The sequence below is a fragment of the Equus quagga genome, chromosome 3 (genome assembly GCF_021613505.1).
Source record: "Equus quagga isolate Etosha38 chromosome 3, UCLA_HA_Equagga_1.0, whole genome shotgun sequence".
NCBI lineage: Eukaryota > Metazoa > Chordata > Mammalia > Perissodactyla > Equidae > Equus > Equus quagga.
Window position 1 is genome coordinate 60,607,627 of NC_060269.1, and position 21,460 is coordinate 60,629,086.

The 21,460-nt window shown below is 51.7% G+C and overlaps 1 protein-coding gene across 6 annotated transcripts in view; it reads right to left on the reverse strand.

Annotated features, from left to right (window-relative positions):
- The window catches only part of GATA4 (GATA binding protein 4), a 77,696-nt gene that overhangs the window by 40,927 nt on the left and 15,309 nt on the right, over positions 1 to 21,460 (reverse strand). The window contains exons 1-3 of one of the 6 annotated variants that reach the window (XM_046655693.1): positions 10,773 to 11,142; positions 8,158 to 8,255; positions 6,142 to 7,224 (exon numbers count right to left, since the gene is read on the reverse strand). In XM_046655693.1, coding sequence (XP_046511649.1) covers positions 6,142 to 6,757 — 616 coding nt within the window. In that variant the 5' untranslated portion in view covers positions 6,758 to 7,224; positions 8,158 to 8,255; positions 10,773 to 11,142. Of the gene's footprint in view, positions 1 to 6,141; positions 7,225 to 8,157; positions 8,256 to 10,772; positions 11,143 to 21,460 lie in introns of those variants that run through there. The other 5 variants (XM_046655695.1, XM_046655696.1, XM_046655691.1 and 2 more) reach the window with 5 other exon arrangements.

The window sequence follows — 21,460 nt, forward strand, 5'->3', positions numbered from 1 at the left end:
ATTGAGAGTAGAATAAGGGTTTTTTGTCCCCTCAGGAAAGCAATCTCCTGTTGGATAAGCAAAAATCAAAAGCCAAATTCAATACACAACAATTTATGTTTTAAAGTACTTTTCCTGTATATAGAACCCTGATGTAAAAAAAAGAGGGAAAGAGCCTTTCAGGAAGTTAATTCATAACTAATGTATGTCTCTTTAAAAACTTAATTGGCTTAAGTTTTTTTAAGTTGGTAATAATATTCATATGGTTCAAAATGCAAAAGCTTTCATCTGCGCACCCATGTTCACAGCAGCAGCATTCACAAGTCAAGAGGCAGAAACAACTCAAGTGTCTGTGATGGATAAATGCATAAACAAAATGTGGCATATATGTACAGTGGAATATTAATTAGCTTTAAAAAGGAAGGAAATCATATCACATGCTCCAACATGGACGAATCTCGAGGACATTATGCTGAGTGAAACAAGCCAGTCACAGAAGGACGAATACTGTATGACTCCACTTAGATGAGGTATCTAAAGTAGTTAAATTCATAGACAGAAAGATTGGTGGCTGGGGAAATGGGGAGTCGTTATTTCATGGGCATAAAGTTTCAGTTCAAGACGAAAAAGTTCTGAAAATTTGTTTCACAACAATGAATAGACAACACGACAGAACCGTACATTTAAAAATGGTTAAGATGGTAAAAAGTAAAATAAAACTTAACTTTAACCTCCCTGTATTTTAAATGTATTTTCTTCTTATTTAATGGATTAATAAAGGAGGGCAGAAATGACTATTAAAGATGGTTAAGATGGTAAAAAAATTCAAAAAGTTCCAAGGCATATAAGGCGAAAGTCGTTTTCCTAACCTATCCCTCACTTACCAACCCAGTTATCCTCCCCATGGGCAATCAATGTTACTAATGCCTTGTGAATATTTCCAGAGATAAATTATCTTCAAATGCACGTAATCTTTTCTTCTCTTTTTTATGCAAATATCGTGCTACACACATATCCTGCACTTATAAACGTCTTGGAGAAGACTCCATACCATTACATAATGAACTTCCTCATTTTTTATAGCCGCATGATATCCTATTGTTTGTATGTACCATAAGTATACAAACAGTCCCCTAATAATGAACATTTAGGTTATTTCCAATGTTTGCTATTACGAACAGTGCTGCAACCAACATGTGCCTGTAGATTTGTGGAATACATTCCTAGAAGTTAAATTTCTGGGTCAAGGGTAGCTACTTTGTAATTTGTCAGATATCACCAAGGGCTCTCCATAAAAGTTGCACCAATTTACATTCCCACCCACAGGTATCAGAGTTCCTGTTTCCCCATACCTCAGAGTATGTTTGTTTTCTTAGCTCATTTAAGTGAAAAAAAAGAAAAAAAATGGGGAGGGATACAGAATAAAGTGTTATCTTAAAACTGTCTCCTGTGCATCATTCCACCTGAGAATGTTCCTGGCAAACGTAGCCTGACCTTTTGATGGGATACAATTGGGCAGGTGACAGATCTCACTAGAAGTAGTGACACACCCCTGGCTACCCCTCCCCCACCACCTTCCCCATTTAATTGGTTCTCAACCTAGCACCACAGACCATCCTGAGCTCTCACTGACCTGCCCAGGGTGGTAACTGGAAAATTAAACAACTTTGGTTTTGTCAAAGACTGACAAATCAATCTCTAGCCAAACAAGCTACTTCAGAGTTGATCTCACAAAGTTCCCTACAGAAATGAACCAGCTCTGAAAGCAAGTGGGTTCATTGATAATAAGTCCCCGAAAGATCCAGAGAACACTTCCGAGTTTTCCATCCACCTAACAAACTCTTAGGATGCCCAGAATGAAGCAAAGCTTTTGAAGAAACCATTTGGGGTAACACTGAGTGATGTATATCTATTTTATTGTTATTTTTTTAATCGACCCTTAAAGTGATTCAAGATTTCTGAGAGCCTTCGAAAATATAATTGCTTGTTTCCCTATTACACAAAAGAATTGTTATTCCCTAATAAAATACATTTTCATAGCTTTTCCAGTAACATCTGCCACGATGCTATTTCCTTCAAGGCACATTTACATATAATATCCATTGTCTCCTTTTCAGCCTTAAGTGTTTATAAGCATTAACTGGTACACAAATCAACTTTATTGTGGAGTAATGTACATACAATAAAATACTCCCATTTTCATTGTACATTTCCATGAGTTTTGACAAATCAATATACCTGTGTAACCACCACGACTGGGATCTTTAAGAGGAGACAGCTGTATTATCCTGCTATGGCTATTTCATATGCACACAAACATGGGCCCTCACCCTCAAAATGCAAGAATTCCCTGCACAGCTCCACTGGCAGATGCCAATACAGTCTCTCCTTACGTGCTTTCAGTGTCAGGGGTTTATTACTAAGACAAGCCATATTCCATGTTCCATTCCAACAGCTACAATCACGTGTGAGAAAGTATTCTTCTCAAACCTAATACCTGCTCACCTGGAGCAACACAAAGTTAAAAGGCCACAGACTTCCGCCTTTTAGATATTTGTACACGTCACTCTCTCCCTCTCTTATCCACCCTGTGACTTCTCCAACATAAACAGCTCTGGCAGTTTCCCAAGGTTCCCAGAGCCCTCTGCCTCTCTGCTCACTGTTGCCCGAGGCTCTCAACTGGCCTCGGAAGCAGGCATGGTGTGTGGTTTGACCTGGGCAGAGGATGGCAGCAACTGCCTCCCAGATCTCCACCCAAATGTTTGCTGAGTGCCCAGCATGGGCCAGGCACGTATATATCAGTAAGAGTCTTTACCTGCCCTCAGTAAGGTCACATTAATTCCATTAATGCAGCCTAATTAACAATTACAACAGTTGTTTCAGGGTCGTGACTCATATTGAACTCGGAATGAATTAAAGTTCATATATATTGCAGTCAAGGCAGAATAACCCCTTCCAACCTAAGTACAAGGCTTTCCAGAGGCCCCTGTTAGTAAATTTTATTACTTTGATTTTTGCCTTATTCCAATAACCAACATAAGAACTCTGGCAAGATTTTAACTACTGTTAAGACTAAGGCAGTTAATACTTCATAGAAAAATAAAGGCGTTCTCTTATTTCTCCTCGTTGAAAGTAAAAACAGTTTCTGAGTGAAGAGTGAGTTAGTCTGTGTGGTTTTACCTATGGTGATAAAAATATTATTTAAACAAAAGCCAAGCTGTGTGATACTATTTCATAGAACTACACAGTGTGATAGTAAACGAGGGCGTAACTTTTTCTTTTTTTAAAAATTGCAGCTACTTTTCCTGGCAAACTCCTACTCACCCTTCAGGACCAAATGCAGATGGCACCAATTAGGAGAAAGCTTCCCGCTTCTCAGACAGAGGAAGACCCATCTCTGTCTTCTTCCTTTTGTCTCAGTTCATCACTGTAGCATGCTGCTGGGTCATTTACCCATTTTCACGTCTGTTTAGGGTGACCAAACGTCCCTATTTTGGGGGGAACTGTCCTAGGTTTAGCAGTAAAAATCCTAAAGCCTGGAAAACCCCTCAGTCCTGAGCAAATCAAAAAAAATGTTTACATGACAGTGACTGTTTAATAAAATAGCCGTCACTTATGAAAGGTCAAAGCCAAGTACTTCACATACATTACCTTATTCTTATAATTTAAGACAGAACTAAAAGTAGTTATGATACCCCGTTTTACAGAAAAAGAGAGGAGACCGAGAAAGGTAAAGAACTTGCCCAAGATCACAGAGGCACCTGGAATTGAATCTAGGCTGGCTGAGTCACCTTAGGGCCCGGTGGCAACTCCCCATAGCAAGCTCTTGATAAATATCATAGAATCAGAAATCATTTACAGCATCCTTCTGTCACTCAGCGGCGGCTAATATGCGGTGCTGGTCCTCCATAAAGCTACCAGGCACTTACAGGGTTCACGTGATGGGAGGAACACATAAAGGCATATTGACATGCACTGCTTTTAACTTCTTGCATGTCAGTGCCACCTGAGAACATGCTGATGATGGGAATGCCAATAAATTCAACGTCTCATGTTCCCTCACAAAGATAACACGGACCCTATCATGACTTGACCATTTAAAACACTTGACTACATGCAGAAGAGCAAGTCCAACTGCTGGGCCAGGTCCAAACGCTGTCTTCAGGTGGGTCTTCCCCAACTGGTGGGAGACAGCTCAGAGTGCCTGAAAGGCCACAATTCTTGGCAAAGAGGTGCCCCTTGGAGGTCAGCTTGCCTTTTGCTGACACTGGAATTTGCAAAACATTATTTCAGCGCCATCCTGCCGTGGTATGAGTTACATTTGAGAATCTAAACACTCACGGTGTGCACTCGCACAGTATCTTTTTTTTTTTTTTTACCTAGTTGTAACTGTAACTCTGATGACCAAAAGGTATCCTCCATCTTTGAATTTTGAACTTCTCTTTTTTCCCCTAACCAAACATCGAATTCTCAACTCCAGAATTGCAGGGGTTACGAAGCAACCTCTCCACCCCCAAGTGAAAAGGAGTGGAACTATGGGGACCATTCCTCCCTATTTTAAATCAGAAGTTCTAGAGAGAACTCAAGGGAGTTCTAAGAATGCGAGGCCAAAGCGATCCCCCCACCCAACACGGCCCCTCGAGCAGCCATTGTATGGAGATGCAGCACGCGCGCTATCTCGCGCAGGTCCTCCCACAGGCTCCAGAGCCGGTTGCCCCTCCTGCCCTGGGGGGTGCCGTCTGGCTCCCCCGTGACGGGCAGAGGGAAACTACGAGCCACAGACCCAGCCCGGCGCCACTTCCACGGTTAATCAGTTTACCTGGGATGTGTATTTGGCCCGAACCCCCTGGGGACCTCCCCTGGCCACCCAGGGTCAGAGGATAATTTAAAAGCTCTTCAAAGCCCGGACCCTTCTGGAAACCAGCCCAAGACTGGAAACCTGAGAGGGATGGGCTCTACTCTTCAAAGTGAGAACAAATGCGAAAGGATTTAGCACTTAGTAGGTAGTCAATAAATGTTAACTTTGTTTCTCAAGTCTGGACTTCCCCTCCCCCACAAAAGTCATCTCCATCCTCACTCGATCCCATCCCTTCACGAAATTCCACAAGACCAGAGGTCGTTTGCATTTTGAACTAGTAGTGGCTGTTTCCCTTTCTCTCGGAGCCCAGAGCGCCGAGGCTCTTTTTCATATTTCACTTTGTTCGTCTGTAAATCGGGCGACGGCGGCACACGTTTGCGGTCCTCTCCAGGTCTGACATTCAGAGGAAATACTAAATTGTGCCCATCATGATTGTTATTTCTAACCCCAGCCCTCGGGACAAGAGGAGACAACACGTGGATGCTACAGAAAGGCTCCATCAAGTCAGGCATTATAAAGAAGCCCCTCTGGGCTTCCTGTGTTCCCGGACACCGATGGGCGCGCGCTTGCAACGCACCCCTGGGCACATCTGCCCCGGCAGACCAGCATCACTGCACCACACGCTCTGGCCCCAGCCACCCACGAGGTGCCGGCCCCAGTTCAACCCATCGGACCCTCCTTTGTTCCCGGTGTGAAATCCCCGACAGAAAAAATCATCTGGCCCCCCCCCCCCCCGCCCCCGCCCCGGGATCCTCCAACTGGGCCACCAAATGGCCCAGACCTTGGGTCCAAGCCAAAGTAATCAGTTCCCTGCGGAGGGCTCTCAGGGAGGGCCGGGAGGAAATGGGAGCAGAAACCCAGAGACCGCCAGCGCTCTCCGCCGAGGGCACCCGGGGCTGCTGCTCCGGCTCCCCAGTGAGCCCGTCGGACCCCGCAGTCACCTCCAGATGGGCCCGTCCGGCGCACGGCGGGCCGGGCACACCCGGTGTCGGGCCGCGCGGAGAACGCACTCAGACAGACACCCTGCAGTCTTCTCTCTCTTTCAGAAAAGGATCTAGAGGGCAGGTCCCAGCTCATTTAACCGAATCTGGCCTCCGTGGGGCTGTGACCTTCACCGCCACCATCACCCAGAGCCACCAGCTTCTGTCTTCCAGTTTCCCTTCCTTGGAAACTCACGCAGATCCCGCTCCCCGCCCCCCCACCCCCGCACACATACTTGTGAAAAATTAAATGCCCCAAACAGGTCTTCGGACAGCCTCTGTTCCAGTCCCCAACCGGCCCCGGTCCTCGCGCTCAGTACTCACCGAGATTGGGGTGTCGGGCGGCGGGGTTGGCCCGGCCGGGCAGGCTGTGGAGGACCGGGCTGTCGAAGGGACCGGCGGAGGCGGCGGCGGCCGCGGCCCAGGACGCGCCCACGTCGGCCATGTAGGCCGGGTAGGGGCTGGAGTAGGAGCCCGCGAAGCCGGCCCGCCCGTACTGCTCGCGGCCGGCGAGGCCCGTGCCCGCCGCCCCGCCGCCACTGCTGTAGGCCGCGGCTTCCCGGGCCGCGGCGGCGGCGGCGGCAGCTGCCAGGGACCCGGTGGTTCCCGGGAAGGAGAAGCGCGGCGACACGGGCGGCGGGGTGTAGGCGGCTCCCTCGGCTCCCGCCTGGCTCCAGCCCGGGCTGCCCTGCTGGGTCCCGGGCCCGGCACCCGACGGGGCCGCACCCGAGCTGCCGCCCGAGGCGGCTCCGGACGCGGCGGCCCCGCCTCCGCCCTGGAGGTAGGAGAGGCCCAGCACCGAGGAGGGCACCCGCGGCGTGGGCACGTAGACCGGCGAGGAGGCCGCGCCCGCGCCGTGCATGAAGGCGCCCGCGCCGCCCGCCTCGTAGGCCCCGGGCGGGGGGCCGTGGTTGGCGGCCATGGCCAGGCTCTGGTACATCGCCCCTGCGAGCTCTCAGCTTCCGAGTCCTCTCGCTCACTTGCGGGGCAAGGAGCAAAGCGGGAAGAGAAAATAACAACAACAACAATAATAATGTACAGCTGAGGGGCTGTCACAAAAAACGAAGATCAAAAACCAAAGGTAGAAAAACAAATCCCTTGAAAATATATACGCATGAAATCCAGCATTGAGCAAAGACTCTAGGCTCTTGTGTACTCAGGAAAATCCCAGACTGAATTTTCGGTTGTTCCCAGAGGTGGTGGCGGAGGGGCCGTGTCCACCCCAGGGCCCGGAGGTCCCGAGCGCGCACGAGTGGCAGCAGACGCGCGTGGTGCCCGTGGGTCCCACCGGGGCGACCGGGGCGCGCCGTCTTCAGGCCCCGCGCGGCCTCGGGCGCAGGGGGCGGCGCGCTGGCTCCAGTGCCCAGGGCCGGGCCGGCTCCTTTCCTCCTCGCTGCAGCCGCGGTCCTAAAGGAGGAACGACAAAACGGGAGAGAGGTTCATCCCGAGCTTTCAGAGCCCGCTTTCCCTACGCTTGGTTTCTCCCGAACTGCAAAGGAAATCGCCACTCCCGGGGCCCGGCCTCGGAGGCCAAGCGGCTCCACGGGAAGCTGCGCTCTTTGTTTTGCGGGGGCCGTGGGGTCTGGCTGGCGGCGGGAAGCCTCTCAGACGGGCGCACAGAGACATGGGGCTCCCGGTTATTGGACATGTAATTATTGGTTGTGATCTAGGTCAATTTTTTGTATTGCTTGTCAGGAAGCACTTTAATTTTGCCTTATTTTTCAAGCATATTCTTGTCACGGTATTTCCCAAGTCCATGGGTTTCGCGTTTCCATGGAGTGCCTGGGACTCAAGAAATCTTGCTCATCTCATCTGTTCCCTCACCCATCCCCAACGGTTCCTTCCATGAAAGAACTTTAGATTGCCCATGGAAGACGACGACAAACTTTATAAAAACCAGCACCTTTACATTTCTGTTTGTAGTCTTTTTTTTTTTAAAAACTAGAGGTAGACTTTAAATGTTTATAAATGAGCATGGTCTGCTAAATCTCAGTGAAAAGAATTGTGGTATCTCTTAACCATACACTATACCATGGGGATGTCCAATCAGACGAGATATACGTTTCTTGTAAATAGTTGTATTTTAGAGATTTTGCAGATTGGATATTAAGACTGGAAAAGTGGGAGGAATGTACAAGGTCACTTTGCAGAACTACTGCTGGACCATTCCAACTCATGGAATGGGTTTGTCATTTAGAATCAGTGGTCCATCCAGGTATGGAATTGACACCAGTGAGGCTGTTCGGGGAAAGACCCATTTGCAGGACTTGATTATATCCTTGCATCCTGTTTTGATTTTATCAGGCAATTTTTCTGATAAAATAAGTGCAGCACAAGCACCTGCTCTGTTCCAGATCCTCTTCTCCACAACTCCACTAAGGAAACGGGTCTCTTCTCATTTTTACAAGAGGGAACTGAAGCATTGGAAAGTTCTGAAACTTAGATAAGGACAATTAATGGGGGTGGGGGGACGGGATGCATAGAGCTCTAGGGGTTTGAGGCTGTCCACCACACTCCCACTTTTCTCCTTAAGCAGCAGCAGCTCCTCCTAATAGTGGTTTATTTTTCATTGCAGTAGTAGACTTAGAAGAGTACTAACTGAACTACATACTAAATCCAGGCTCCACCACTTAGTCAATGAATGACTTTAGACACAATACTTACCCTCTCTGTGCCTCAGTTCCCTCACTTGCAAAAATGCAAATATTAAAGGTATCTCTTCTATAGAATCATTGTGAGGATTATAAATTAATATATGTAACGCACTTATAACAAGGTCTTATAAAACTGGTACAACAGGCACAAGGAAAGTTGTACATAATTCTTGGCTATTATTATTACAGATTTCTAAGAAAGTTCCTCAGATGTAATATGTACTATAATAAATGGTCATCTTTATTATTGTAAAAAATTCTGGAAATGGACTCTCTAATACACACTATTTAATGCTTTTAACCATTTTTGCAACATCACTAGTAATAATAATGGAATAGCAATATATTATACAGTCACATGTTAACTCCTAACTGGTTTACTATTTACTTTCAAAACTACACAATAAATTATTGGTTTGGTGGACATTTCCGTCCAGTAAGAAGTTTGGTTAAAGGGTGGGTACGAAAAATTTGACCTGGTATCACTAACTTCCCCTTTGAAAGTGAAGGCAAAATATTAATACCTTATAGGAATCTCTGGGCTTCGATAAGTAAATACATAGGCTTACCTTAATAAAATATTCAGTATTTAATTTTTAAATCTGTAATACTCAACTTCTGCAGTTCTAAAAGATAATGTCATAAGTTTTTTTTCACATATAATTGCAGGAAAGGAAGATTTATAATTTTGAAATACAACTTCCAGTATACATACAGATGCTAATTTACAAGCTTTAAAATGTAAAACTCTAACAATGCCATAAACCAAACATTTGTCTTTATTACATTCTCTGCCTTTTAAATGGCTGATACATTACCTCAGAGTTGGATTACTGAACAATAGAAGGTGGAGAAAATACCCCTCTGCACCATTCTGGGAAGACAAGAAATTAACTATTCTCTTAAAGTGACTCTTGCTTGTTTCTGTAATCGAGCCTCGGTGCAGGCGTCCGCGGGCAGCAAGAATGGCCCAAGAGGTGTGGCCTCGCCAGGGGGCCCAGGCCTGCACCCCCGTTTTGCCTGGCCTCTTGATCACTCATCCCAGTTCACCCTAAATTCACAGGCCAGACAGGAAATGCTTTCTCCCTTCGTGATTTAGCCCACAGCCTGTTTCCGATCTTTTTTCTGAGAGCGGAGGACCGAGAGCACCCTAACGTTCGAGGCCATTTACAGGTCACTCCGGCCCTTGGGCTCAGCTCGCGCCTCCGCTCTCGGCCTGCTGCGCAGAAACCTATCATACGCTAGCCGGTGACAATGGAGCTGGCCGCTGCCGGGGACCAGGAGACTCAGAAGTGTGGGAGACATCACCCGGTCACCTCAGTGAAACCTTTCTCTCTTTAGAAGCCTGAAACCTGCTCTTGACTGCCCGTTCCTTTTCAGAGAAACACAGGAAATGCTTCCCCAACCTTCCTGGCAGCCCCAGCCGCGCTGCCCCAACTCCCACCGGCCACGGGTCCCTCACCACCCTCCTCCCCCAACCGAAAAACCCCTCATTCCCTCAACCTGGTGGCAGTTCACCACCTGGGCATCCTCCTCTCCCCTGGGTGATCCCCCAGCCCAAAGCCAAGCGCCATAACATCGTGGACCCGGGCAGCTAACCGTGGCCCGTGGCGGCACGTCACTGCTCTCCGCCGTGGTTCCGGCCCCTAGCTACTTTCCCCCAGAAGCAGCGAGGGCGGGTGCACCTCCGTGAGGGGCGTTTAGCTCCCTGGATCCCAGTCAGGAAGGCGAGGAGGCTGGCCAGAAGGGCATAAAAAGTCCGGGCGCTCAGCAGCCGTTCCCGACTTCGGAGCGCCTCCCTGGGGCCCGAGGCCCAATTGCGCTGCCTCCCACCGCCACTCTGCGTCCCCGGAGTCGCCGACGGGAGACATTCCCCCGTCTGAGCCGCTCAGTGCTCGAGCTGCTGTGCGGCCTGTCCCGGGTCAGTTGGCCAGGGCGATTTCGCACGGCCATCACCACCACCCAGGCCCTGGCTTGCGAAGTGCAAACAAGGGCTGGAGAATCTGCACACGGGGATAAGAGGGTATTAAAAACGTTCAAGTTCACGCAAAATTCAGAAGCCAAAAGCACTTCGAATATCCCTCTCTGCTTCCCCCCCAAATCTCACTTTGATTTAAAGAAGGTGCTAAGCTAAAGTTAAAAGTAGAGCCAGCTTTGGCCAATTTTGGGGAGGGGGGAGTGACCAAGGTCTCCATTCCACCTACCGGTTACCATTCTACTCCCAAGCAAACAAGCACGGAGGAGCTCTGGGTTTCGCGGGTGGCGGGAAAAAGCAAGGAAAGGAGAGAAAAAAAGCCGTACCTGCCGGGGCTGGAGCTTCCTGGAGGGCCGGCGCGCGCTCCCCTGGGCGCCCCGGGAGCTTCGGCGGCGGCAGAGCCTCTCGCGGCCACTGTGCCGGCCGCCTCCAAGTCCCCCAGCTCGCAGCGCGGGTCCCTTCGTCCCTGTGCTCTTGCTCGCCGGCGCTGACTGGCCGGTGGGAGTCACGTGCAAGGGCGGGGGGCGGGGGTGCGCCGCAGCTGCTGCACCTCCGCTGGGCGCTGGGCTGCGGGGCTGTTCGAAAAACTCCCCCAGCAGGCAAAGTCCAAGCGCAGGAATCGCCTCGGAAAACGCCAAAAGTGCTATCGCCCTCGCGCCGGGCCTCACCCACCGCCGTGCCTGAGGTCGATTCGGTTTGCAATTTTGCCCAGGGTCTGCTTTTTAATGAGGCCCCTCTCTCCCACCTCCCACCTCCTTCCTCCTGCCCCCGCCTCCTGGTGTTCCGGGTCCTGCTGAGACCCCGGACTCGGTGGGAGAGGGGCGGGCCTAACAGGGGAAGGTGACCTCTTGGGCGAGACCCCTGATCGAGTTTGGGGCACTGGGTCACCAGGGGTGCCTGCTGGCTGCAGGTCTTTGGGCGGTAGCGGCTAGTGGGGAACCTCCTAGCCGCAGACTCCGGGTAGGTGGAAGACACCACTGGGACTGCCTCCCTCAAATCTGAACGCAGAGACCGAAGCCTTCCTTTCGTCTTCCCAGCAACCCCGGGAGTCCGCAAGGCGCCGGCTCCAGCCCTCAATTTTACGTGTTTATGCAAAACGTGCACCCCTTCCTGGCGGAGCTTTCCATCTCCTGCGGCCTCCTCCCTTCAGATCTTTCCGTTTTCTGTGCAGCCTGCAGAGCCGCTCCACCAATCCAAGGGTCGTGGCTGGGGCTTGGGGAGCTCGGCAGTCCCGCGGAGCTTCCCCACCGGCCGAGAAGGCTCTTCCTGCGGCCTCAGCCCCCTCCCTAAAGAGGGGGCGGGGAGGGTGGCAGGCCTGGGTTTGGACTCGGCGTCAGTGGCTAGAGGCCCCAGCTCAGCGGGGCTGCGAGCCGGAGAGTCCCTCAGACAGGTCTAAAGGTTAATAGAGCAATCACAGGGCCCTATTACCGCGTAAAAATAACCCATCGATTACCGCAGCCTTCAGCTCCAGATAACAGCCGGCCGGTGGCTCTCACTCTTTCGGTTAAACTTTTTTTCCTCTAAGGCTGCTCTCTCCCTAGCGCAGGTTTCTCATACCAGATTAGAAGGGTCGAGAAGGGGCCGGGATACCACCCTGTCCGAAACCTGTGCTCCTCCAAAGGAAGGGCAACACCTGCTTCCGCAGTTGGTAATCTGTTGTGGATTCTCGGCCTGCGCGAGGGCAACCCGGGCGCTGAGGATGAGGCTAGGACTCAGGGCTGATTGGAAGGAAACCCCCCAAAGGGATCGCGGCCAACTCGTGGGGATTCTCAGGAAAATCCCAGAGGAAGGACTGAGAGCGGCTGCGCCGGGAATTCTCTTTCCCGAGCTAAAGGTGCGGAGGTGCAGAGGGGCCCCGCAGAGGAGAGAAGACTGAGGCGCCCCGCCGAGCGGCGGAAGGTCTGCGCCCGGCTGAGCGCACCCACGCCGCCTTCCAGGCTGCTGCTCGCCGGGGCCCCTTTGCGCCACGGAAGCTGAGGGCGGCTTGCTTAGGGTCCCTTCTCCAGCTTCCCCCAACTCCTCGCCAGCGCCTCTGCAGAATTTGGCGCTGCAGGTCGCAGGGCTGGGAACTTAAGACGGAGTGGGTCCTGGGGATTCTGGAGGCTGGAGCTGGGGAAACGCGGTTTAGCGAGGCCGCTCCGACCGGTGCACTTTCAGACGCAGCCGAGGAGACGGGTACGCCACCTCTGTGCTGTTTGAAACGGGTCCTCATCCCCGTTGGGGTGCAGTGAGAGAGGCATGAAGCCAAAAGCCTGCGTCAGGGGCCTACCAGGACCTTTTGGAGAGTTGAAAGTCTGGACTTGGACGAGCCGGAAGCTGCCCCGGCCTCTCTCTTCTCCATAGCGAGTTGTGGCTCAAGCGATGCCCGAGGTCTCATAGCTGCCTCTCGCGCGCGACACTCAGAGAGCGAAAAGGGCTGAGCCTGGTGACTGGGCAGTGGATTTTCTTAGCAACAAGCCAGGGGCTTGGGGCTTAGCCTCTGGTGGAGAGGCCATCTGAGCGTCCTTACCAAAGTCAAGGACAGGCCGCTCCCTCGCGGGCTTCTCTCAGCAGTGCGGGGTGGGCCACGGGTGCCAGCGCGTGTGTGCTAAGGTTCGCATTAGCTGGGCGCCCTACGGCGAGCCTCGCCCCACTCCACCCCCCTCCCTCCGCCAGCCTCCTGGAACTTCGGTCTCCTCTTCCGTACAGTGGTGGGGGCAATAACAGGCCCTGCTCTCTGTGGCTGTTCTGAGACCTTTGATGGAAAAGCCAGCTTTTTCTAAGCGGTTGCTTGCGAGGAACCCCGGATTCACAGGCAGGCCGCTCCTGGCCAGGCCCCTGACAGACCCCCTCTACCCACGCCCTTCGCTGGTGCTCTCTTGGTGGGCTGAAGCCTGGGAGCCCGTGATAGATTCGTTGCTTCTAGAAAGGCGCCTGGGACCGAGAAATTTGTCTGTTCCTGTGGCTTTTTTCACTGGGCCCAGGGCCCCAACTTTCTCCCCAAAGGGCTCAGCTCAAGGACGGTCCAGAGGGTGGTTGGCGAGCATCCTGCTCTTTTGGGGTATTTCATTTTCCCTCGTTCCCTCCTTCCTTCGCTCGCCCCCTCCCTCCCTTGGGCAAGACAGGAGCCGCCTGGGCCGCCTGCGTTGCCAGGAGCCGGGGGCATTTCAAGGCCTCGCTGGCCCGCCGGCTGGAGGAGGTTTATCGGCTGCCGCTTGGTTCCCAGGCTTCTCCCTCGCTCAGGAGGCCTCTGGGAAGGGGTGGGGGGTGCTTTGAGGTTCGGACTCTTGGCTATTTTTAAGATGTCCCTGGGCTGGCCTGGGATGGTAGCCCAACCCCACTCACGTCCTTTTTCCGCTTTTCTTTCCCATCGTCTACAGGGAAAATTTAATACTGTGAAAGTCTTTGACCTCTTTTTACTAAGGGCCTGGGTCTAATGAAGAGTCAAGTCGTGAGGTTTTAGACAAGTAGGAATTATTTAGATGTACTGTACGTTAAAAAAAAAAATCTCTCCAGGATACAAGAATAAGTTGCATTTCCTTGCTCCATTAGGGCCTCTGGGACTTGAGCCGGTCCGTACCCTAATAGAGACGCAGTTGTAGGCTGGACGTGATGCACAGAGGAAAGCGAACTCTAGTTCCCCGAAAAAATAGTTAATAAACAGTGGACGATGTAGCTCACAGTGACACTAGCGAGGGTCTCCCTGCGCGGGGTTCCCCTGATTTCCTAGCGGGACCCGAGCGGGTGGCTTTAAGCGCAGCGCAATGCCGGGCGCCACGACCTCAATTTCCAGCTGATGAGCGGCTGGACACGCTGTGGAAATCAGCCTCCGCGGCCGCCGGCTATGCCCCCAAACCAACGACCTCTGAAAAAACACGGGACCCCCAAAGTCTTATAATCGAGAACAAGAAGCCCCCAGAGAGAGAGAACCAGACAAGGGACTACAGAAGTCTCCCCTGGTCCTGTGTAACGAATTCCTCAGCGCTGTAGACGCTTCTCTGCGGACTCGCGCTCAAGGGCTCCAGAATAGACATGCAAAGTGACCCGCGCCGAACGTAAGCCGGCTCCTGGCGCACACAGCCCTCGAATTCCCTCCCGCGCTGGGCCTGGGGCACGATTCCTCCTCCCTCTGCGACACTCGGTCCTCGCTCTCGTGGCCCGCACTGCCCCTGCGCAGACCCCCGCGGATGGAGCTCGGAGAAACAGGGTGGAGCAGGGCAGGTCCTGCTGATGGAAAAACGGAGAACGAATTCAGCTGCAAGGCTAAGTAAACCATCTTCCCCTCCTTGATGCTGGTACCTTGGACACTGAGAATTCTTTATGGGGGCGGGGGGGGGGGGCATAGAGACCCCTGCCCCTCCCACTGGGAACCGAGCGCTGGACCCCAGGAAGCAGTCACCAGCCTCCTGCTGGCACGTCTTCGGAGAGAAGGCAGCAACGCTTTTTGATTGAATTGCTTTTAAAAACTGCTCGGTGTTGCAAAGCAAAACCACTCTCTCGCTCACAGACCTCTGCAAGCTCTCGCTGGTGCTTCCGGCCCCAGGCACCACAGTTTTTGGCAGACTCCCTCATATTTTATGGTCATTTCCAGATTACAGAACACCCTCGAATTCCATTTTTTCTCGAGGAAACAACAACATCGCCGCTCTCGAGGGAGGGAGAGAAGACGTTACCGCCCTCATACAAAGGGGAGCACCGGAGACCCAGAGAGGTGAAGACGCTCGGTGTTGCGCTCGGCAACAGGTCTCGTATCTAGATTCCTGAGACTTAGTTCTTTTTTCCATTCTATTTAATATCGAGTTTCTATAATGAAACACTTTTTTAAACTCTCGTTTTGCTTTTCAGATATTTCTAAATTCCCTTTAATGAGTACGCCTGACATTTAAAAATTAAAATCAATTTAAAATAAAACAGTTCGCGTCCCATCCTGTAAGAGCCCGTGGGAAAGGAAAGAAAAGTGAAAAGGAGTCTGCACACTTTCATTAAGTTCGGGAAGGATGCCAGAAGCTTGCAGAACCGGGAGGGCGCTCCACAGGTCCCGGGGAGGCCGAGCCAGAACTGAAACCCGGCCCGGCGCCCGCAAGTCCGGGCACTGCCGCCAGCGGGTCGGCGAGCGCCCAGCGCCGGCTGCTGCGGCCACCCTGACGCCGCTGTGCTGCCCCTCTTCCCCGTCCTAGCCTGGATCCCTGTCCCCTTCCTCATCCAAGGACCTCAAGAAAATAGCAGCAAGCGGGAGCTTCCAGCACCCACTGCCCAGACTGTGCGACACCGGCTCCGGGCCTGCAGACTCTGAACTGTGCCCCAGGACGCTTCTCTTGAAGCTGTCACCTCTGGGTGGGCCCCAACTCTTTCAGTTGTGGGTCCTCTCTCCCTCCTCCCCTGTCAGGGACTTTTAAAGTTGCAGCCCTGGCGGTACCCAGAGCAGAGCAAGAGAATGATAAATATTTGGGGGATATATAAAATATTAATTTGCTTTATTCATGGGCTTTATGTTCCCGGAGTTATAAGTCCATTTGTCTGTGGTTGGTTACACACGCCCCCTCCCCACACACACCCCAGAGGGTAAGCTCTAGGAGGGTAGGGACCACAGCTGGCACATGGTAGATGCCCAATTAGTGTTTGTTGAATGACTAAAATTACAAGAGGGATTGCTAACAGCATCTCTCAGAGTTGCTGGGAGTTGGAGAATGGAACACTGGCACACAGTCAGTGTCCAAAGTCGCCACCATTTCTCACAATAGGATGCAAGTCAGACACAGAGAGTGGCGCAGTCTGGGTCACCAGGGAGCCGACAAAGCTCCTGCCCAAATCTAATCTGCCCCTAAGGGACCCTCAGAGTCCCTGGGGTCTGCAGGAAGAAGGGATTTCTGGGTGCATTGTCAGGATTTGGGGAGTGGAGTTCAGGTAGGGAACTCAGTTAGGCGCTGAGGCTACAGCGACTGGCCTCCTCCTGACAAAGGACCCAGGTGCCCATCTCCCATGGCATGCAAGGCCCATATCCATAAATCCTGGAAAGACGGAGGGACACAGTCAGACACTAGGATGGAGAAGAAATGAGAGGGGATGGAGAGAGACAGTAACAAGAGAAACAGGTGAGATACAGAGGACAGAGAAAAGACGGGCAATGGTGAGTGAGAGGGCCTGAGGAAGCCGGAGAGGGACGAGATTCATGAGATTCATTCATTCTTTCATTCACTTATTCATTCCACATTTAATGAGCACCTTCTCTGTGCGAGGATATTTCGGGGTGCTGGGACTCAGCATGAAACAAAATACTGAAAAATTCTGTCTCTGGGAGCTTACTTTCTATAAGAAGAAGATGTGCAATAAATAAGTCAAATATAGGGAGTGTTACATGGTGAAGTATTATGGAAAAAACAGAGCAGGGAATGGACAGGCAGAGAGAGCAGAGAGGAAACGAGAGAGGAGTGAAGACAGGAAAGAGAAACAGACCCAGAGAAAGAGGGCGACACAGGAGTCAAGAGACCTGGCGACAGAAATACAGATCGAGACCCCTAGAGAGAGGAGAAAGCAAGGGAGAGAAATGGGAACGAAAGGGCCGGGACTGGATGGGGGAGAGGGGACCAGACAGCGACGAGGTCAATCCGGAGTCTAGGGCTCCCTCCGACCCCTGCCCCGCTCCTGGGGAGGGCAGTGGTGGTGATGGGGACACCAGCGGCTGGAGCGCTGCCAGTCGCCATGCCCCAACGCGCATATCGGGGGACTTGTGGGGCCACCAGAGACATGGTGTTCCCAGCGCCAGGTCGGGCCGTTTCCGCACAGGCCGCCCCCTCCCCCGCTGGCCCGGCACCCTTCCCCTGGCCACAGAGCCCGAGGTGACCCGGAGTTGGAGAAGACGCCCAGGCAGGCGCCGCGACCTGGCGCGGCGGAGCGAGAGACAGGAAAGTGTCAAGGAAGCGCGAAGCCCAAGTGCGAAAACAGCGGCTGGCGGGGGCGGGGGGCGGGGGGCGGGGGGCGGGGGTGCCGGCGCTGGAGGCCTTGCGATCCTTCACGCTCGTGAAGATCCACTCCCGACGGACCTGGGCTTCCCTGTGATGGACACGAACGTCGCTTCACACGCCAACACCCCAGGTGCAGCAGGTGCCCACAGAGAGCGAGCTGCTCTCTCTCTAACACCCATTGTTGCCCGGAGGTATTTATTAATTGTTTGGGAATAACGTTTCTGGCAACAGCAGGAGGAAAGGGGAGGCATGGAGCTTCCAGTAGCTAGACCTACCTATTTCTGTCAAAAAGCTATTTACTGTATTCCCACCTGAGTGAAGAAGACTGGAAGATCCTTGGCAATCCATTTCTTGTGGCTGGTTTCAACTTTCCCCCGCATTCACCGTGTATCTGTGTGTTTGATTGAAAGACAAGCGTGCTCTACTTTTACGGTTAGCTGGTTTGCTTTCTTCCGCAGCCCCAGGCGCTTTTCAGCAGAGGTGCTAATAAACAGCAAATTGACAAAGGGCAAGGAACTAAAGGGAGAAAAACCTAGAAGCAAAGGGTCTCAGTGAAATGGAATAATCAGCACCTAGATAAAGGGGAGCTGGCAGGATTTCAATTATGGAGGTGCAGAGCTCACCCCAGGAGTCTCTGCTAACTTTATCCCATCCTCCCTCCCCCATCTCATACCACCTCCTCACAGGGGCTGGGTCCTTTCCCTGTGAGGGGAAGAATCCCCCCACCCCAAGTCTCTGGAGATGCCCAGTTCCAGTAGCCCACATGCCACTGGTCGGGGGTAGGGTAGGGATGAGGCGGAGGGCTCAGAGCATATGGTATAAGACACAGCCTCAGCAGTAAACAGTGATCAATTTCGCAGTCTCTGTGAGAAATTTGTCTTTACTCCACTTTGAAAGCCCTGAGTTTTCATCCTCTCTCTCTCTCTCTCCACACACACACCCCTCTCCATATTTTGTCAGGAACAGTGACATCCTCACCCCAAACTCTTTGAACAAGGCTGCTCAGCAGATATATTATTTGATATATGCCTCAGGATAAGAAAAACTAAATGTAAGTTGTGTTTTAATCTATGAAAGAGAATTGCTGGTATCTTCCAAAACCTACAGTTTTATTCATAATCACTCCAAACTGGAAACCACACAAATGATCCTCAACCAGAGAACAGATGAACAGAGCTACATCCGTACAGCAGAATACTACTCAGCAACAAAAAAGAATGAACTGCAAACACACCCCACAACATGAATGAATCTCCAACGCACCAGGGCTGCATGAAGGAGGCCAGACTCCAAAGACTAAATGAATCCATTCATATGACATTCTTACAAAAGCAAAACCCCAGGGACAGAAAACAGATCAGCGGTTGCCAGGGGCAGGGGTTTGGGAGAGAGGTAACTGCAAAGGGGGAGGAGGACACGTGGGGGAGTGTTGGAACTGTTCTGTCGCTTCATTGTGGTGCTGGGTACCCCATTTGTGTGTTTGTGAAAACTCATAGAACCGTACACTAAAAAGGGTGAATTTATTGTATGTAAATTTCACCTCAATAAATCAGACTTTTTAAAAAGCAGGGGAAAAAGAGTATTGCTGGGGTAAGATGAGATTCTTCAGCCCCTGTTCTCTCTACACACGTCCCCAGTTTTTAGTGAAATTCCACTTCCTGGTACATGTTTGACTCCCACCTAAAACACTTCAGAAGAGTGATTTATATATGAAGGAAAGCCCTGCATCTCTTTTAAAAGGATCTGGTTTCCATGGTTGGTCCTCTCTCCTGCTCATCCTTCTGCATGGTCCGTAGGAAATGCCACAGCCGTCTACCCTGGACACAGCTCCAGTGCCCATTGTGCACATGTTTGACACATATGCACTCATGTTTCACGGTGAGCTGCAGGGAGGGTGACATCTGAGCAAGGGTTATTCTGTTGTCTCATCCTGAGAGTCCTGGAGCCAGGTAGCAGAAGCTAGAAAATTGCCAAGTCACTTCCAACAACACTGCCACTCCCCAGGCAACCTGCTGGTGGAGAATGGAGAGGCCAGAGACCTGGTCGGCCAGAACCCAGTCAGTCAGGGGGTCTGAGCTTTGTCTAGCCAATCCTGTGAGGCAAGACTAAGCCGAGGCCTGGCCTTGAAGGAAGGAGTTTGCCCCTGAGAGCAGGACTGTATTTCCAAATGGGCAAAGGGGAAAAGCCTTTGGTGAAACATGGCCTTTCCTGTACCTGATCATTTTCAACCCTCACAACAGTTCTGCAGGATAAGTTGTTTTGACTCTGATTCTTACATCAGTTTTCATTACACTCAGCTGTGTTCATGATGTGCCCATGGATGGGCTACCATGTGGGCAGATGGGAACTGGAAGAAAGTGTGCCCTGTGCCAGATAAAGCTACACTTTGCATCTGTATTTACAGAAATCATAGTCTGGTGGACATCTCAGGGGAGCCTGAAAGCCGCTGACTTCCTGGGCCATAGGACGGCTTTGCTACCTTTCCTTCTCCATAAAAGTGGTGTGTGTGTGTTTCTACCCCTTCCCGGAGTTGTTGATAATATCATTGTTTTTAACTCCAGTCAAAGCACCCTGGTAATGGAGGAAAAATGAATGTTAAGGTTAACACACACCCATTGGTCACTGGCTTTAATCTCATCCTTTTCACTTGAATTAAAACAACAATAATACCAACACTAACAAAACCCCACAAAATATTGCCTTTCCCGCTAGAAACAAAGCAAACAGTTTGGCTTTGTCGATTTTCCTGTTCCTCTCATCCCCATCCTTGGAGAGGTTGCTAATTAAGGAGTGGAAGAACCAAAAGGTGGGAAAGAAACGAAAGAAGTGAAGAGGATGCAGGAATCCACAACTAGGAGAGCAAGGTGGCAGGCAACATCCTGCGAAAAAAAAGGAAGGGAATCCTGGGGGCCACGATGGATCTAACCTGGGATCTAACTGACCCCCTGGGAGGCCAATCAGGGGCAGCATTGTGGGCCACTGTCTCCCTCTTATGAAATGAGATTGGACACCAAGATCTGAGAGTTCTTTCAGCCTCAATGTCCTCTGAACTTGAATCACTTGAATTCCCTTGCAAGCGCTGCAATTCGTATAGCAAACATTTATTGAACGCTTACTAGGTGCCAGGCACCATGAAACTTTGGAGCTCTAGAGATGAACACAAGTCTCTACCTTCAAACTGTTCAGATGGGTGAGGAGAGTCCTGCAAACAGGCAACAGGAGAAAGTGCGGCTACAGATAAGTGCATGAAGAGGCACAGTGTTAACTCCCTGGGGGAAAAGGGTAGGTGGGAGGAGGAAGGAAATGAATTCAAAGAACTGTATTATTTTTATGTGTAGGTGTCCCTGCCCCCCATACTTTTGCCTCATTTACTGCCCTTTGTCGGGATCTCAGTGCACACTCAAACATCCACGGAGGCGGTGGCCTGATTTGGGAGCGGGAATTGTGTGGACCTTGCAAAGTTCACGCATTGACAGGCACACCCAGAACCTACAACATGCACGGCTTCGCCCATTTCACACATTTGATGCCAAACACGCATATCAGTCATGGGTGCCGCAGAGTGCCAGTGTGGCCCAGCGCAAGGGCTGGGAGTCGGAGGTGAGCGATGTGGGCACCCAGTTTCCATCACCACCCAGCTGTGTGACCTCAGGCATGCCCAGCCCCCCACTCTGTCGCTCAGTTTCCTCATCTGCGAAACGTACGGGTTGTGTAAGATCACATCTAAGCTCCCTCACAGCTCTTTAAAAACCAGTGAACACACGCTTAAAAGACACTAGGATTAAGAGGTGGAATAAAGTCAAATATTTGTTGATTGATAGAAAAATGCTGCCTCCGAGCCACGCGGGTACGTTCCGGGCTTCCCTGAAGTCGGCCCGGCTCCCCGGGGAACAAGGGTCCCGCTCCGCGGAGGGGGCGGCCGGCTCCCGCGCGGGGTGCCCCGCGCCAGGCCCGCGCCGGCGGCGTGATGGATGGCCGCGGAGCCGGCGGCCTGTCAGCCCTTATTGATGAGGTGCGCGCTGACGGCCGCCGCGTAACCCGAGGCGGCAGGAGGCGAGCGCGGGGCGGCGGGC